Raw genomic sequence first — 19714 nt, 5'->3', positions numbered from 1 at the left:
TAATGTGTGTTATTTCAAAATAACACAGAGCTTGTCACTTATTATTACTGTAATAACCAGTATTTGAGTAAATCAACAGTGATAATGAGTACTTACATCAAGGAAACAGCAATTCTAGCAAAGGAGAAATTCTTTTTTTTTTTATTGTATTCCTTATGGAAAACAAAGAAAACCTTTTGTAAATATGGACTTTTGTTCCAGACTTACCTTCTGAAGAAAGGTTAAACCCCTCAGAATGAGTACATGATTTCCTTAACATTCAAACACAACATGGGATTAACTTTTCAGAAATGTTTTCTGTGCTTAATAACGCTCATATATTCATCTATGCCAGAGCCTAGGGGACTGCACAGCTTGTTTTGGAAAACAGTCATTCTTCTTGCATGACACCTGGAAGTCCCCTGATAATCTAGAATATTCCAGCTGACTAGTATAATAAACTGCACCTGAAACCACAGATTATATACATGTATATGTAGAGAAAGAAAAAAAAAAAGAAAAGAAGAAAAGAAGAAAGAAACAAGAGAATGCACAGAGCGTTTCAGCATCAATCAGAATGAAAATGAAATTGCATCTCCTCAACAGCATTTTTGTGAAACAAAACTGTCTTTTCATACTGAAATGAATGAATGTAGCAAACTTGAAAATCTTTTCAGCCTTCACATACAGAGCATTGCTTGATGCAAAGGAGAAATTTGGAAAACAGAAATTCTCAACTTTTGAATGCATGATGGGAAATAATCATGAAAATAATCTTTTAGAACAAGGGTAAGCTATAAAAGTGACTTTTTAAACTAACAATGCCTTTTTTAACTGTCTAAAATGAACAGTCTTCCAAATTCCATTTCACTCCTCAGCTGCAAAAGCGAGGCAGTCAGGAAGGTACTTTTCGAATGACTAAACCTGAGTGTGTGAAATCAATCTGCATATACTGTTAAGGAATTGCTCATCATTTCTTTTCATATATATATAAATCTCTTTTCTACTGCTTTCTTACTAGAGTAAAAATAAAGAAGAGTAAGGCTTTTTGTTTCAGTACTTAGGCATTTGGTTGAGCCTTGAACTAAATACTTGTATTATTTATCAGTTATACCACTTCTTCTGAAAAGCCCAGGTAGAATCCCATTACACATAAATAATTCTTGCCTTTGAGAAATATTCACTATCTCTGGAAAATAAAACAAATGCGTAAGAATACACTGGAAGCCAAGGCACAGAAGTATTATCTGAGGTCTCACAGAAAGTTTGTGTTAGAACATGAAATTGAAGACTATCTGTTTTAGCCACAGTCTTCCTGACGTTATTAATGTCCTTGAAGCATGAAGGCAAATGCACATCTTAACCTATCAAAATCTTAAATGCTTTATTCTTAAAAAAATTGAGCAATAGCTCTCAACTGTGGTATAATCTTATTTTATCCAATATAGCAGGCACCTCATCTGCTTTCTATGAAGGAAGGATAATGAATAATGAAATATACAGACCAAATAATTTAGAACTTATTTACATAATAGTTCTGTTCAACATATTGTAACAAATAACAATATTTTTTCTCTAATTCATGTATTAAATGCTACTAAAAATTAAATACATTTTTAATGCTATTTTTGTTGCAGTGAATGCTGAGGACTATGTTTTGACATTAACACTTAGCTGTAATGGTCAGGATGGTTTGGAGCTTCTCAAGTCACACAGGAGCTTCATGAAGCACTGCTTTTCTGGGACTATATGGCTTCATAGCAGGAATAAGTACAGCTGAAGAACTTTTTTGCCTCAAGGGAAATTACAATATTCCAACAGCTGTTTTAAAATTAAGACAAACAGTCAAAAAGCTGAACTTTTCACAGAGTGACAATCTAGAAAAAAATGACATGCAGGAATGTACAGCTTTTTTTTTTTGATCATTTCACCTGTCTGTTCTGGTCTGGGTGATTAACTTTCTTAGGCTCTAGCAGGGAAAAAACAGCCCAGATATGGCCAAGTCATATCCTCAAACTGAGAAATCTTGAAATTTTTCCGAGTCTTGCATGGCATCTTCTGATTCTAATCTATATAAACAACTCATCATTGATTCTTACCAGTTGGTCAGGATACAAGGCTAGACTGTATGTCTTAAGCTGTGCTGATGTCTTAAGCTGTGCTGCCATCATATAATGCTTATGCTCTTTTCTGAGATACTGTCAAAGATTTTAACAGGAGTTTTGGTCTCGTGCAGAAAAAGATGGGAAAGCAAACACCTAAAACACATGAAGTTCTTATAAACTTTGCTGTAACCCTGTTCACACACAGTTTAGTGTCAGATGAGTGCAAAATCATGTGCCGTAGAGCAGTGCAATGATCCAAAGTATGTTTTCATTTGGATAGAACTGGTGGAAAATTTTGATTAAATGGAAACTTCCTTTTTCATTGACAATTCATTTTGATGGAAAACGCCTGCTTAATCTTTGTAATACACTACCAGACAGTCCCACAAGGCAAATTCTCTGTTTATGCATGACTTAGAGAGAGCAACCATCAGCCAGGTTGCTTCAGCACTTTGCTGTTGCAGCTCAGCTCTTACGTGCCATTTCAAACCTGGAGTGCCAGTTGTAGTGGTGAATGAAGCAGCATGAACTGGTCACTCACTCATTTCACACACACCACAAATCAATTCCTGTATGATAGTGCTTTTCATTTACTACATATGCTGAACTGCATTTGACCTGGTGGTGAAAGGTTTCATTTACCATTACAGTCGCTTCAGCTGTGCAGTCTCCAGTCTGTACACTGATTTATGGATGGATGGATTTGCATATGGCAAACATCCACATAGCTTTATAAGTTAGCCTTTATGCCAATAAATGTAAAGTTAAGGCTATGATACTAGCATGAGTAATGTTTTTGTTAGAAACAGCTCTGTTATTTTTTTTTTTTAATGCATGTAAGGATTGAATTCCACTCTGCTTCCAGTTTAAAACACAGGGAGACTGCAAGAAAAGAAATAATCTTTCTTTATGTTCATTTCATTTCTTACTGGCTGAGTTTTGCTGTTCCTTAGCAGGTATATCTGGGGATCATCTTATTCCTGGAGACAGAACTGTATGTAAATCTTGACACTGGTGGAGAAATTTCCAGGCTGGTCTTGGAGGTGGAACATTAGAACAGCAATATCCAGCCAGACCAAAAACCAGTACCATGCAGTGACTACTGATGACCAGCTATGGATGATTAAAGAAAGAAGATGAGAGAAGACACAGTTCCTAATAGCTCTCAAGTTACACCTGAAGAATGTTTTTTTTTAAGTGACAATTGATCTCCTTTATATCTGGCCTCACTGATGGCTGTAGAAGGCTCATGATCAGGTAGTTTCAATACCAGCACTGCTAACACCCTTTATAAATACTAAAGCCAATGTCCTGGTTTTCAGAGCACCTGATATTTTTACTGTAATCAAGCTGTCACTCTCCACAGTGTACACGTGTATCTTCCAGTAATGTTAACACTGTCTTGATGAAACTTCATGACAAATACTAATACTCTTTGTTTCCTGGTATGAGCAAAGGAGAAAAGATCCACCTCCCACCCACATTCTGTAGCAGCTTTAGGAATGCAAGACCTTTCACACTTAAATCATCTACTATGCAATGAAAATGTTTATACGCAGTGAAACATAAAACACATCATTCATTATTTTGAAACTTAATGTTGAATTAGACATTTACATTGAGGAAGTGCTAAAAATAACTTGCAGCAGGGTGTGGTGTAATTTTGCATTATTTATGAATCTGGCCCAAGCATGGTTATGTAAATATCTTTATGTTTGTGTATGTTATGTAGGTAAATGCATACATGCACCTGAAGACACACTCAGAATTCACATACTTTAGAAAGTTTGTTCCCTTAGTTCAGCAGAGGGATAGACTGAACTCAGATATGCCCCATACCCCATCAGAACAAACAGTTGGGTGGGAAAAAAATTCTGATTTCAGTACAGCAAGGCAAGTGAAGGAGTATTTCATGTTGCATGTATATTCCACATACCCTGCTGCTGGCTCGCAATGTTACACACGTCTGATGCCTGCACATCCTCTATTTATCAAGTGAACAGGATCATAGACTTTCTTACAGTAAGTGATCTCCTTGACAGATACAAATCTTTTGTGTATATATTACTATATAATGCATTTTCTACCTTCTAATATCAGCTAGCACTACTGAAGTGTTAGGATGCTGCTGTTCCACAGCAGCACATACCTGTTAACTAGGGAAATACTCTGTGGGTTGTACTGATTGTTGATGCAGTTTAAGTAACAACCCTAATGAAATTGATGTGCCATTCCAGCCTAGTGAAAGGCTTCATAGCCACCTTCACCAGAGATCAGTAAAGTAAATGTTTTTCTTATTGGATTTTATGCCACAAATTGTTTCCACTCCTATTTTTAATAGAAAGCATTCTTTTTATTTCCTTCTTTAAATGTATATCTATTACAAAACATGAAAAATGTTACTGCTCCACCACCTCTACTGCATTTGAGACTTTCTGCATTTTCTTAAGATGTGATCACATAGGCCACAATAATTTTTTGGGTAATAGAAATGTCTCCGTAAATGAATAGAATCATAGAATCACGGGATCCTTAGAGTTGGAAGGGGCCTTTAAAGGTCATTTAGTTCAATTCCCCTGCAATGAACAGGGACATGCACAGCTAGATCAGGTTGCCCAGGGCCCGATTCAGCCTCGCCTTGAAAATCTCCAGGACAAGGCATCCACCATGTCTCCAGGCAACCTGTTCCAGTGCCTCATCACCCTCACTGTAAAATACATCTGATAAATCTAAGAGTTGATATTGCTCTTGCTCTTTTGAAAAGTGTTCCAAGGGACCTCTGAAAATACGTCTGGAGTGAGGGAGCACATGGCCCGTGCTGGCAGGCCCACTTTGTCAGACTGATGTTTGAAAAGGAGCAGGGATTCCTCACCCATCTGCTAGTGTTAGCAGCTATTTAGAGTGGCAGGAAAGCAGCTCTGGAGTCTTCCACTGCGGAGAAGAGCTCTTGGGTCCTTTCATATGAGCTCATGTGAGAAGCAGGCAGAAGCAACTTTCACTCAAAGTGCCTCAAGCTATAGCTATAGTGAGTAAGCAATGCTCCAGTAACAGACAAAAGTTTCCACAAGACTGTGACCTCTTCAGAAAGATATGGAAATGGTTACTGAAACAGAATGATTTCATTATGGAAAATCTATTGCCAGACTTAAGTATTACTTATCTAAAGTTACTGTGCTAAAATCAGTGGAACAGCTTCAAGGTTGACTTGTGTCTAATTTGTGCTCTATGTTATGTACACAGAATTCTACATAGAATATTTGAAATGAAAGGCCTTTAGAAGGGAAAACTGAGATAAAGTAAGACACAATGTACTTCACTGCTCACAAACTCAGTTTAAACTTGCTTTGACATTAAAAAAAAAAAAATTTAATTGACATTTATACATATCCTAAAAATGACTCAAAGATCCACCAGGCTGAGCCAGAGTTGCTGTGGAGACTTCACTTGACATTTTTGTGTCCCGCTCGACATGAGGATGCTCCAAAACACAACAAGGCAAAGAATGCTCTTCTTGTGGTATTTTAGAGCAGTGTGGATCTTATGGCATAAGTAGAATCAAGAAAGACTGTTACTGGATAAAAACTATTTAATTTGGAAACAGAACAACATTTTGAATAGTGTTTGCCTCATTTCTTCCCATTAACTGGGCAAAGCTCAACAGTTTCAAGTGTTCCAAATAATTGCTTGTTTTTTTATGGATTATTATTCCACATGTGAAGAAGAACGTACAGAGCCTCCCAAAAGGGCACTTCACGCCAGAGTGCCATGTATATTAAAATCAGTTGCACTACTCTTGTGAGTAGGAGTTTGTAACATCAGTTCTTTTATTTTCATTTTTAATCTTCTCATAAATACTCAGACAAATCACATTTTGTTACAGGAATATTAGTGTGATTTAGCAAATCCCAGAGCCTTTGAACAATTGCCCTTTCTAAATTCAGTGAATGAAATTGCATTTAACTTTGTTTCTGTGAATCCTTTTCAGCATAATTTAACCAGATCAAATTAGTGCACAGAATCTTTTTGAGAAAGAAAATGTGTGCTATAAATGATTACAGGGGTGACACGAACTATTTACTGAATTATGGAGCTGGAATGAAACACATCGTGGTATTTTGAGGTAAGTAGATGGAAACTACAAAATAATATCAAGGAAAATGATTATTGCTCGGTAAACTACAGCAACAGTCCCACGTTATCTCATGATTAACAGGTAGGTACATAATTCACAGCACTTTCTGAGGTGAACTTTACTTTGGAACCCTTTGTGCCTGCCTAATCACACTTTTTGGAGCTGTTTCAGGCATGAAAGGCTTAGTAAATCTTTCTCTCTCCATATATACACATGCCAATTCTATGCAGACACAAAGTACAATAAAACATATAGAAAACTGTCTGGCACAGAGCCTATTAAGATTTTTACTTCATGTTCCTTGTTCTACTGTCTTATTTTCATTTATTTTGCTCCACTGCATGCATGAAGAACTGCACCTTTTGAAGGATATGCTTAGCATTAAACTAAACCATCTACCTATCCTACCCAGTTAAACACATATTGAAGTGCGACAGTGGAGAATAGTGAAACACTGAGTGGTTTGTAAACCAGATTCAAATAATGAATTATTTTGAATGTCTCTTGGAATAGGCACTAACAGACACGATTCAGAATAATACTCATATCCTTTACGTTCCTTCCATTCCTTCCTCTGGTTCTTCAGTGAAGGTCTATATCTGCTTACCTCTCAGGTCTTGTTCTTTCTTTATTATTTCTTTCTATTCTTCCCCCCCCCCCCTTGGGGAGGAAGAGGAGGTTTAAGGTTTAAGAGGTTTAAGAAAAGGTTGTTTTTTTTTTTTCAATATTAAAAGAAGCAGAAAATGTATAGTTGTGGAAGACTTGATCTTGCTTTGTAAGATTCACTTTTCCCCAAATGGTCATCATTACAATAAATCTATTTAAGGCATGGGAGTTTCCATACCTGTGAATAGGTTAAAGTTTTATGGTACTGCTTTTCACAGCACTTTGAAGTGCAACAATCTTTGTCAGGAGCTAGCTGCAGAATTATTTACATATCTCTCTTCATATCTCGGCTGACCATTCACATGCAAATAAGAGCTTTGACAGCTTCTCAGCACATTTATGAAAGCCAGTGATCTGTCCATTTTCAGTTCAGATTGAAGAATATGACAATACCTTAGAATAAAGGCCTGTCAGACTCTAGATTAGTTTCCTGCTCTGCAATACTGAATATGAAATAGAAAAAAAAAAAAAGGAAAAAAAAAAAAAAAAAAAAAAGAAAAAGAAAGGAGAACAAAAAAAAAAAAACTTGAGTACAAAGTGAATACATTTTCGTCACAAAATTAGAATCAGTTTCTCAAGGATGGGCTGAGAGAGAGCAATTTTGAAAAGTATTTGAAAGGCAGAACTGATTTAAGCTATGTGTTTTTTTTCTCCATCAGTCAGTATCCAACAAAACAACTCAAACTCTCAAGAAAACCTGATTTTTTAGAATAGGTTGAATTTCATGATGGATGCATGATGGATGCACGAACATGATGTATAGGGATGAAAGTGAACAGAATATACCTTTCTGTTAAATCATTATGTTTGGAAAAACTTGAGTTGTGCTGCTGAGCCCATGGTATGGACTCACTAAAAAGTGGACCCATAGCAGCTCATCTCTTCATCTCTGCACACCACAGGTTCATCTTTTGGCTGGCACATGCAAGCAATTCTCTGCTAAATCCTGATGTCCAAAGAGTCTAACTGAGTTGCTCTGCTCAGGACAGTATTGTTCCTTCATGGTGATTATCAAAAATTATTGCTACTCTTCCTGCTCACTAGCTTTTATTTTCAAAGAAAATTTGTTATAAGAATTAAAGTTCCAGTGTCTTATAACCAGAAACAAGTACATGCTTCCTAGCCTATAAAGTCATATTTCACTTCTCCTCATACAATTTACATACATTGATCACTACCATATGTCTGGCATAAGGTAAAATAGTTTGTATGCATAGTAATGGTGGTGAACCTCCAGTGAAACAAAATTCAGCATTTGTCATATTCCTACACACTGACAGAAAACAGTTTTAAGAGAATGGCAATTACGAGAAATGTCCTTTAAAAAGTTGCTTATAGACTCATCTATGCAAATCATGTTAAAATATGGAAGGTGTGTTGCTCAGTCTTGTCCTCATTCTCTTTGGAGCAATGTCAATGAGCAGTATCAGTGGTCTAATTCCCTTCTCTCTTGCACCACTGCAGACACAATCATTTAATGAAGTTATATTTGATTTACATTAGGATAATTGCTAATAGCTTAAAATTTCTAATATAGATTAATAGTACACATGAGATTTGATAATGAGAAGGCAAATGCAAAAGTTTCTTTACTTCAGTAAACTGAATCTTTTGTGTTGGTTTCTGATGATCTGAATGGCAGCCTCCAGAATTGAATTTAGCTTTTCTAGCATCACCAAACCAACACAAACAGTATGCTTTGATAAGGTATCCTAGTCTAACAAGTCAAACTACAGAATTTTGCCTCACCAAAACCATGTATGTGTCTCTTCTGTATTTCTTAATTAATAGCATGAAAATTGGTATTGTATTGTAGAAGAAGAACGTTATTCAAAGCAATCATGACATCATGTAAGTGGCATGAGAAAGCATAAAAGCAAAGCAAAGAAATTCCTCGTGTTAGTTCACTAATGATAAAATTTACATGTCCCATACAAGATACGTGGAATGTACAAACAACCAATTTTATCTTCACAGAGGCCAGGCTGACAGAGGGAACAGGCGATCTCTTATTTATTTTAGAAATCTTATGGAGATGCATAATTCCCTTTCTGAATTCATTATAACAGTTAATCCTCATTATGAGATTTGAACTAAGGCTGTTAGGCTATAGTTTTCCAATGAGCGAGTCACAAATGACAGGCAATTATATCTGACTGAGCTGATTAGCAAATATTTCCCCAGTGACAGAGAAGGGATGCACTTCTCCTGGAGATGGATGGAAAGCATGGGGCATGGAGAGTGAGAAAAAGGACTATGTATGGAAAGAAAAAGAAGTTTAGAGTTCAGAATCTCTTGGTAAGCACATATGCATGTAAGGGCAGAGGAGTATTAGACACCTCTGTTAAGGTATGTTCAGACTGAGTGGAAAGGGAAGTGTCTAAAGGTTTTTAGTTTTGTCTGATAAGCACACACACAAAAAAAAAGCATTATCTTACTCTCCCTTTGTTTTTCAAGTTGATTTTCTGCTATGGTTACAAAAGTAAAAAGGAGAGGTCTAGTTTAAACTTAAAGAACTGGGCCAGGTTCTTGCAAGCTCTCACATACTTCTGTAGACAGAATTGCAAAGACTAAACATAAAGGTTCCTTTTCTTCAGATGAAGCCATCTGTAATCACCTTCACAGTGTGCTTAGTGTGAAATAAAGGTAGAAAGTCCAAAAAATATTGTAAAGTTATCCTACATAGAACCATCTAGAATATCTAAATTGCATTAATTTGTATGGCCTTTCTGGATAAAAGGCACTTGTTTCATGTTACAAACAAACAGATTTGTGAATATAATATTGTAATGACTTTAATATACCCGTAAGGTCTTTGTATGTTGATCAAAACTAAGTTCTGGCTGAATTTTGAATATATACATTAATGAGATTATTCTGAGAGTGGATACAGCGCTGAATAAGCACAGCAAGTCTCTGACCTTGAGCAATTCCTCATGAGATTACTTAATATCACTTTGAGGTGAAGAAGCTGACAGAGAAGAGCCAAAGAATTAATAGGATTTCACATTTATGGTGTTTTCTTTCATTCCTGTTACAGTACAGATTTCCTGTGTACCTTCAGCCATGGTGTTGGGTTTCTGTTAACCTCCAACTTCCACTTGTGGGTGAGGCTAAAAAAACTTTCCTAATTTGCATGACTGTTGTCCACTAAAGAGTTGCAATGGGTGTTAGAAGAATGATGAAAGACGCAAAATTGAAAAGGGATGTCAGAAAAGGAAGTAAAATACTCAGTAGACTACTGTTCCCTGTACGGAGTAAAACATCACAGATGGAAAAAGGGTCTGGGAAAATCTGAAAAGTTTAGAATGATAAATTTATGTAAATTTTGCTTTCTATACTCCAGACTGCAAAGAAAACCAAAATGTCCAACAGTCATTCTTATTTTCACTTTCAAAACATTCCTTTAAGAAGAGTTATATGGAATATTCTTTCAAAATTTATAAATTTCTAAATCTTTTCTCATGAGATGAAATCTTGCTTGCCCAATTCTTTGAGGTCAGTTATTATGACTGCAGTATGTATGACTGGGGATTCATATTTTGAACAGCAATGTGGCGGAAGGGTTACCATCCTGATAACTGCACAACCGACATCCTTCAAATACTGTCTTGTGAATATTTAGAACATTTCAGATAAGTGACAACAAGGGTTCTTTTAAAATGTTAACATGCCTTCCTGTACATCTGAATTTACATTTACTCTCACTTGATGGTCTCTGACACATCTTGGAAGAGCAGCAAGTTAAAAATAAAGTGATTTCCGGACTATGCAATTCAGAAATCCATTTATATTGTTTTTCGTAAGCAGTTGAAACAAGAAGTCTTGATGTAGCTGTTCATTTGCTGTATTAGTGAAGAAGATGAGAAAGTAATCTGGAAGATAAAATTTTTTTACTGTTATCCACAAAAAGATATTTCTGCTGCCCTTCCCATTAACTGAAAGAATGTTATACCTATCATATAGGGCTAGCAGAACAGAGATGTATACACTGACTTGCATGATGGGGATGAGATCAGATTAACCTACAGGTATTACAGACCAACACTCATCATTGCTGATATGAATTTTGTTGTGTTTGGAGAAAAAGAGCTCTACCAGGAGTCAGAGCCATTTTAGACTACATGTTTATGTAAAAAGTAGTAAAGTTGCACTGGGAAATCCATAAAGGAAGTAAAACTAACATTAACACCTTCGAATCTTTCCTTCATCTTAAGAGACCTCAGTATGTTCCGTGCCAGGTGTCAGATCTGTGTATACCAAAGGATAGCTATTCCGGTGTCAGCTGCTGATGAAAGCTGTATCCTGCACTCTCTGCAGCTCTTTTGGATGCTTGTGAGCTGTATTTATCCTCTGTTGCTTCTAGAAAAGGCCACCAACCCCTCCCCTTTGAAAGGCAGCTCTAAATCCTTTAAATTATCTCACAGAGCTTTTTTGTGTCCTTTTCTCACACAAGGCTGGAATTTCAAAAGGAGCCAAGAGGGGCCATCAGAACCAACATGAGCTTTGCTTCATTAGAGTGGAGAGTAAAGGAGAATTTTCTTTTTCTTCCTTGCACAAGTTGAAAGCAAATAACTACTTCATTCCTCGAATTGTTCCCTGCAAGATCCAACTTTGCACGAAAATATTTATAAGAGATGAGAATTTTATTTGACTGCTCACTTCTAATGTTTCTGCAACATTCAGCTGGAGAGATAAGCAAGCAGCCCAACATGTGTCAAACAATTTTAAAACATTAGAAGAATGTTAAAAACTTTTGACTTTGCCATGTTTGGCTATCAAGCAGCAAAGGATTAAAATGAGATGTGACACAAAGTAATGCTCACACACTGCACGGATTTCTGTAGATGAGTCCAGCTCAAGGAGAATTTGCAATCACCAAGGTGAGAAAAGAATCCCCAAAAGTGTAAGTCAAACTTAGAATTTTTAGAAATGAACCTAAATTAGGTTTCATCCTGCACTCAGTAATGAAATAGGTCAACTGAAAAGGGAAGACTGAGTGTTCAGCACCTGCCCTTTAGATTGTACATGCACATTTGCATATTTACGTACAAACCACCTTATAAAAAATTGGGTTTTGAAAATTTTTTTATTTAAAGTTTAAAAACCTTCAGAAAGTAGTAGAACTGGTCAGGGGACAGCTTATTGAAAGCTCTGAATGATTAAGCTATTAAATTAGTAAAGCTCTGCAGCCCCAGACAGTCACTTGCAGCATGTGTCATTGGATTTGGAACAAGCTTATTAAGGAGGAGAGACATGGGAAATGTAAGTTAGGGAATTGTTTTAAGAACAATGAAGAATTTAGTAGTACTGTATATTTCTCTCTGTGACTGAAGGTTTGATGCAAATTTACATCGAATTGCAGGTGACCTCCAGATCAGAAACTGAGGGCATACGTAGGTGTAGGTAGTTAGATTTTTAACAGCTTTAAATGCTCATTTGGACAGAGACACATTCTCAAATTTGGCTGTTTTGAGATCAAGACACAGCCTAAATTCTTCCACAGCATTTAACTGGTACCTTCTTTTTATATCCTCCTCCTGAGTGAGAAAAAAACCTAAATGAATGAACAAGGAGCTTAATTTCCTTTCCAGTCGCTGAAGAGTGATGTGCGCCCTTAAAGTCTCATTCAGCGCGCCTAGCCTAAGATTAGCTCTCTGGAAGTTCCCCTCTCCACCCATTGACAGTAACAAGAGCTTAATGTGACTGACACAGTCAGTCAAAAAGAGAGAGAAAGATACCGCAGAGAACTCCTACTGTGCAGGAGAAAGGCTACAGCACTCTTAAGATTTTTGATGCTCTAAACAGCTGTGGCCATCCCTTTCTCTTGTGCACTGTCCCACTTGGAAAAAAATAGGAAAAGTCAAGTAAATGTACGATCCCCACAGTTATTCTCAACATCCACAGCTGTTACTGCAAGAGAGCAGCTAACCTATATGAAGGCTTTATGTGGGAGGACCGTGAACTTGCAGACATTCCTGAAGGGAGCTTTAATCCTGCAAGGGAAGGAATTTGCTGAATCGCCCACCAGCCCCAGTACAACACCAGCAGCAACTTTCACATGTAACCTTAATTAACAAGTGCACCAGGATGAGCTACAGAACTTCCATTTAAAATTTTGACATAGAACTGACGGGGTCTACCCCACATATTTCCTTAAAAAAAAAATGAACGTGTGGGAGCCTGAAGACAGCCTTATCCTTTTTAGCTTTCAAACAACTGGAAAATGTCACAACCATTGACACCACTCAGAAGGATTTGTTTTCCTCTCCATCACCCAGGCATTGCCCCAGGTAAAGATATGATTTTCCTTCAGGGTCAAGCCAGGCTTCAACTGATATAGAAAACGTTCAAAATATTGGAACAACTCTGTATTACCTGTGCTTCCATTGCTATCTTCTGGGTGTGTGTAAGACAAAATGCCTGTGGCCCAGGAGTAAATAAAATGACATCTCCTTAATACCAGTTGTGGGCATTAAAGGTTGTACACTGAACCAGTGATTAGTCAAACCTAAATCATATTAAAAGGATCAGATTACAGCCATGCATTAAATAAAGCTTGAAACACACTTCTAAGCAAAAAGAAGGAACTGAAAATACAAATCATTTAGTGGTTTCTTCTTGGATGGAGCTCCATGTAAGTTCTTTCTGTATATGTAGATGCATATTCAGAAGAGATTATCATAAATAATCCATTTACATTGTAGCAACCTGCAAAGACTGGGTTTCTTATTTTAAATATTGCTCTGCTAAGTTTTGTGGAATAAATACATACAAAAGAAAGAAAGAAAAAAAAAAAAAGCAAGCAAGCAAACAAACAGGTAGGTATTTCAGACCTGATCAGAAAGACTTCAAGCACAGAAGCAGATTTTTAGAAACACTTTATGTATCAGCAGATCCATTGAACTCAGTGAAAATACAGATGCTTAAATTGATTGCTAGAAGATTTTTAAAGCTGCTGTAATAAAAAGCAGGGGTAAGTGCTGCACACCTTGTACACAGCTAAAAAGCAGACTGTCCACTGCTGTCAGTACAGCACCTGCCATGAACAATTCAGTCATTTGCAATCCCTGCAGCACAAAGAATTATAAGAACTTCAGCTTCTCAGAAAAGGCGGGCTCTGTAATTCAGAAACCACTTTTTCCACTGGAATTAAATGGGAAAGTTGGAAATGCAAAGTGAAATGTTGGGCTAGGTTTTCACCCTCCTTGTTCCAATTACTTTGTGTGTTACAAGCCCTAATTAGTGAGCTGAAAATTTCCCTATATAGGCAAGATCTGAGCTCAGGCATTTTCTTTATCAGCTTTTCCCTACATTCAGCATGTGGGACATGACAGAGGCAGGCAAGATTCATTTGGGTTGTTCTATGGTCTCTCCTAACAGTTCCCATGTCTCATAAAGACCCCACTCAAGCAAGGCAAGGTAGAGCAACACACAGAGTTTATCTTAAGTACTCAGTATTTATGGGGAAAGAAGAAAAAAAAAATTCTGACAAAATCTATGGCTGCATCTGATGTCTTCATTGCTTCCAGCCTGCACTGAGATAATGGTAAGGACACAGAGTGCCAGGCAATGCAGAAACCCTGTGCAGGAGTGGTGGAAGCTGAGCAGTGTGATGAGCCTAACGGCATTACCCACTTGCCTTCCTTCCCAGTCTTCTTCCCAAATCCAGGCTGCCCTTCTTCTCCTTTTCAAGCATGTTAGAGGGACTTTTATCTCTGAGTTTAAGCATGAGGCTTTTTAAAGAGATACTTTGAAATCTGAGACAAACTTAAATAGTGGTCCCAGCTCAAGAAAGCCTGTGCTGGCTGAGGTTCCTCTCCCTTGTCCTTCTCCCACTCTGGCCTGCTTTCTCCATATTTATGGAGTTACTGAATTGAGTTTGATTGAAAGGAAAAACCACAATCAAAACTACCAGCAGGTCATCAGCTACAACCCAACTAGGTCAGTAACCTAAACTGAATATCACATTTACCCTAGCATATATACAGGTAATTCAGAGCAGTGTCATTCCTCCCTCGTCACAATGTGCTGCACTGATTGAATCGGACAGAAGCTTTGCCATTTCTCTCGCTGTGGCCAGGATTTCATCCATATAAAAATCCATCAAATAAAGATGTAAATCAACTGCATGTCAAAGACGGAGCAGTTCTTACTATCACTCCAATTTTAAACAAAACACTTATTTTTAACATGACTTGAAATTGAGCCAGGGACTAATAGAGCTAAATCTGTGTGCAATGCTTTTCCACTTATTTGTTCTCAAGTAATATGTATCCAATTGAGCAACAATAACAAAGAGGAACCACACATGTACTCTTACAAAACATACTTACAGCATTTAGTAATTTTCAGCAGAAAAATAGGATGCAACAGATGGATTTGAGAAAGTTGGGTTCACAAGTTTTACTCGTAGAGAAACTGGGGCTGCTTTAGGAAAAATCTGTAAGTCAGGGAACTGTTAATGGAAACTCTTTTTTGGGACTTATATTTTTATATTTAAGTGTTACTGTCAATGGTTCTGTCTCTGCTTGTGACATTACCTCCCCCCATGCAGAGGACAGCAAAAGAAAATAAGAAACAATGAACGATGCAAAAAAATCCATCTGGAGTTAAGGCTGTATTTATTGTTTTAAACTTTGCACACTCAGCTTGGTCACCATCTTTCTGATAACTCTCTGTTCAATAGAAGTTTCCCGAACACAATCTGTGACCTGGTGACACAGCATAGAGACTTACAGCCGTGTTGAGAGCGAAGCCCGTTCAATTAAAAAAACAACAACAAAAAGCCATCACATTTTTAAGGAAAGATTCCATTACATTTGGCCTGTCAACAATAGCGCTTCTTGTTAACTCTATAATAAAGACACAAAATCTTTGAAGGACACATACAGTGGAACTCTGAAGTTGAGGGGCTCAGCTGAGCTTTCAGTTTTGTAGCTGTTTGGCTATGATCTAGAACTTACCAACTTCAGTGAGCTTTGGATCAGGCCCTTAATCATATTAATTCTCTTTGAGTGAAATAAGGAGATAGATATCATCCTTGTAAAACCTTCCCAATCCATGCACTGAGAGGAAAATGTTTGGAGCTACTGAACAGGAGTTCAGTTTCTCCACAGACCTGAGCTGAACAAGGATTTCCCCAATGCTCTCCTCAAATTTCCTTCCTTTAATACATCTCAAAATCAAGGTGATGTAAGCCAAATAACCAGAGTTCTGTTTTACAATAAACAGAAAGAACCTTTTCAGGCTGCAGACATGGCCTTAATATATGCATTTACACACCTTCCCTTCCCCTTCCTATCTGCAGTGTGCCCTGTAGGATGCTTCTAAATCTGCTACAAGACTGAGTGACAAGAAGTTAAGAGGAAGCAAAAATGGGAGTTCACCAAAACTTCTGTCCAGCAACCCGGGAAATGGCAGAGCTAATGCTGGACCTTTGAAAACAAGTGACCATAGGAAATCAGGGTTGGCAGGGCTTTAACCCTTCATGACTCATTTCACTAACTTTTAAAGCAAATGCCTGAGCTTTTTAACCATGTTTGACATCCAGCAGTCGAGAAAAACAAGACGTTAAAATGCATCCTTGCTTTTCTTCTGAAGTAAAGCACCGACAATTAGCTCCAAGGTATTTGTTTAGATAATAAAAAAAAAAATAAAAAAAAAAAAAAAGCATGCATGTTAAAGAACAATGACAGCCACTGAAAAGAGAAGTCAGTTGGCTTGTACTTTACACCCCACCTATTCTTTTTAATATCATAAGTCTTATTTTACTCAACCACAGTTCTTTAAAGAGAGGCAGAACTGATCAGTGACTGGGGAGTTTCTTATCCTAATGGCAAGGAGTTTGGATAGAGATAAATCATGTAGCACCACCCAACAGTGAAGTATAACCTGAGATGCATATTAGCATGTAAGGTATTCAGCGAGTGCCTGAAAGACATATTTTCAATACCTACAGCTCTCCAAGCTGTTCCTAGCCAAAGTGTTAACATTTATCTGTGCACTAGGCTGGAAGGAAAATTTGTCTTGAAAAGCACCAGCTGATAAGGCTTAGTTTCCCCTGGCTAATAATGATATCCCTATTCTGAGGGATCAATGCAGCAGCACATGCAACACGCTCCTCTTGACCTGGCCAAGCATTTACACTGGTACTTAACGTTAAGCATGTGAGTGGTCTCATTTGATTTTTAGGGTTACACATGTTTAAAGTCAAATATGTGATTAAGTACACATATGAATCAAAGGCCAGAGTGAGAATTCCTGTAAGTCTTCAGACTTAACTTTAACTTGCTTTGAATTAAACATGTGTTTACTTTCTTTGCTAGGGAGGAAGCAGGGTTGCTTAGCATTTGAACTCATTATCTTTTTACAGCGACCCAGCAGTTACAAAAACAGTGTCAATGCTTCTTTCTGTTTCCTGTTGTGTGCATATAGGACTGGCTTTGTATCAAAATTTAGTATCTGATATACTCACAAAATGAGAATTAGACCTTTTTGCCCAGCAAGGCTCAAACTGGAAAGCAACCAATCAATGGAGTAGCAAAATGTTGCTAAAGTGCATATGGATACAGTAGCATCGGAATAAAAAACCACTGCCAACCAGATTAGGCCATCCTTTGGTTTCTAAGATCAGCCTGTGCAAGTGGGGGGAGCAGATCTGATCCATCAATAAACTTTAAAAGGGTGAAAAATAATAAACAATAATTAATTAGCCATTAAACCCCTTTACAGGATATTTTTATAGGATTAATGCTTCCATGGACTAATCTTCGTTTAGGCATGATTGTGAAAGTTTGGAATCAATTAAGAGGTTTTTAATGATTTTTGTTGGACATGTAGTTATGGTAGTAGCTTTCTTCAGTCTACATTATTCATAATATTCAATTTTGTGTAAAATAGAAATGGCTTCTCTCATGAAAACTAAACAAACACATTCTGAACCCCTTTAACTCTTCTTTTCACATAAATCCTTTCATGTTTAAACACACACAAATATGCATATGAGTATTCTTTAATAAAATTCTGCACATGTATTTACTGCATACAATGCATCCAAGTTTTGCAGGTGTTAATATCTTTTTTTCTTTTTTCTTTTTCTTTTTTTTTTTTCAACTGGAGCGTTAAAATGACATCTGCCTCTTATCAGAGAGGACTTTCCCCCTCTCATTTGCAGCATGCAAAAAAAAAAAAAAAAAAAAAAAAAAAAAAAAAAAATAGGAAATGTGTTTCTACTGGCAAGAGATGTATTGCCACTATACTGTAAACTGGGATTGACATTTCTGACCAGGCGTGCACACACATGTTCTCTTTTCCACTTTTCCACTGTAGTGTGATACTTTTCCTCCCTTCCCTCAGAATCAGAGCTGCTGCTCCTTCTCCCAACCTCCAATAATCTGAGAATTATGAGAAAGCAGCTTTACTGAGAAAAATGCACACACACACACACACACACACCCTTTTAATAACAATGCTCTACAGCCCCTACATCTCAGTCTTCTTTCCCAGTTACATATTCTTCGGATTTTGTGCATTCTCCTGAAAATGTACTTACAGAGGAACTACTCTGGTGAAGAAAAGAATCTGCCTACTTCAGAGCCCTCTCTTAATGCTAGCAATATGGTACAAAAGTTAATTACTGACAATTGCAGCGTGAGTGGTATTACACAATTTCCACATAAACGTAATCTCAGAGCTCTTTCTTCAGTTACACCTTCCCTGTGATCTTTAATGAAACGCATCAGACTACACCAAACACAACCTCAGATCAAATAAATCGCGCTGCACTCAACATCCACAGGCAGTGCTTTCCAGTGCATAACAGTCCTTTCCCCCTGTTCTGGACTGATCTGCTCCTTTCAGTTTATAGTTTCTTGGCAAACCCACCATCTACTGCTTATGTTAGGCATCTGATTGTCAGATTTTTACAGACTGAATATTCATGACTTGAAAATTAACCATTTCATGCCTAAAAAGGGGAAATATAAAGCTTCATCTATTCCACGCTGTCTGAAAGAGATCTGTACCGGGGCTGCACTCCGTGCCCAGAACGAGGGATGATCGGAGCGGCCAGGCTCATCGTTTTAAAGAGTAAAGTCCGATGGAATAGCAGAAGGCAGAAAACACTCTTCGTGGATCAGCACGATCCCCAGTCCCTGTCTGCAAACGCAACTAACTCTTTGTGCTCAAACTGCGGGGTACAGGAGCACGGAGTGTTTTTTTTTTAAGTGTTTTCTCAGAAATTTCTCCATACAACAGTTTCCCCTTCCAGAGATAAGGGAAAGACGGGAGGAAGGTGAGGAGCGGGCGGGGGGTTGGGGGGGGGGGAGGGTGACCGGGCAAGGAGGAGCGGGAATCTGAGAATAAGAGAGAACAACAGACTTACCTTTATAGGATAATTTGAGTCTTGGCACGTTATTCTTCACATGCTGGCAGTTCACTCTTCCTGCTAATAATACTCCCAAGGAAAGCAAGGCAATCCCCCTGAGCCAGCCCATGCTGCAGCAGCCACTGTAGGGTCCCTGCGAGCCGGAGCCGCGGCGCTCCCCGTCCTGCTGGGCGCCGCCGGGGAACTTCAGGCAACCTGGGGAGCGGAGGTAACAGGTGATGGGGGTGGGCTCCGCGCCCCGCCGCGCCCCGCCGCGCCCCGCCGCCGCCAACAGCCGCCCCGGACCCGCGCCTCTCCTCCGCCGCCTTCGGGGTAACTTCAAGCCCCTCTCACGCACACGCCGCGGGCCGGAAAAGGAGGCAGCCCCCGGGCGCGAGTGGCGTGCGGGCGGGGGGGCGGCATGATGCGGGCGGCGGCGGGCGGGCGGCGGCGCGGGCCGGGGGC

The 19714-nt window shown here is 38.3% G+C and overlaps 1 protein-coding gene across 1 annotated transcript in view; it reads right to left on the bottom strand.

Moving 5' to 3' along the window:
- The window catches only part of SEMA3A (semaphorin 3A), a 170913-nt gene extending 151519 nt beyond the window's left edge, over positions 1-19394 (bottom strand). The window contains exon 1 of the mRNA XM_042872901.1: positions 19268-19394. Coding sequence (XP_042728835.1) covers positions 19268-19379 — 112 coding nt within the window. The 5' untranslated portion in view covers positions 19380-19394. The remainder of the gene's footprint in view (positions 1-19267) is intronic.
- Positions 19395-19714: the final 320 nt, after the last annotated feature.

This window comes from Lagopus leucura, unplaced genomic scaffold (assembly GCF_019238085.1).
Source record: "Lagopus leucura isolate 7727_CA_CO unplaced genomic scaffold, USGS_WTPT01 Super-Scaffold_100008, whole genome shotgun sequence".
NCBI lineage: Eukaryota > Metazoa > Chordata > Aves > Galliformes > Phasianidae > Lagopus > Lagopus leucura.
Note: the sequence above shows the minus strand (reverse complement) of the source record. Positions and strands in the feature narration are given on the sequence as shown.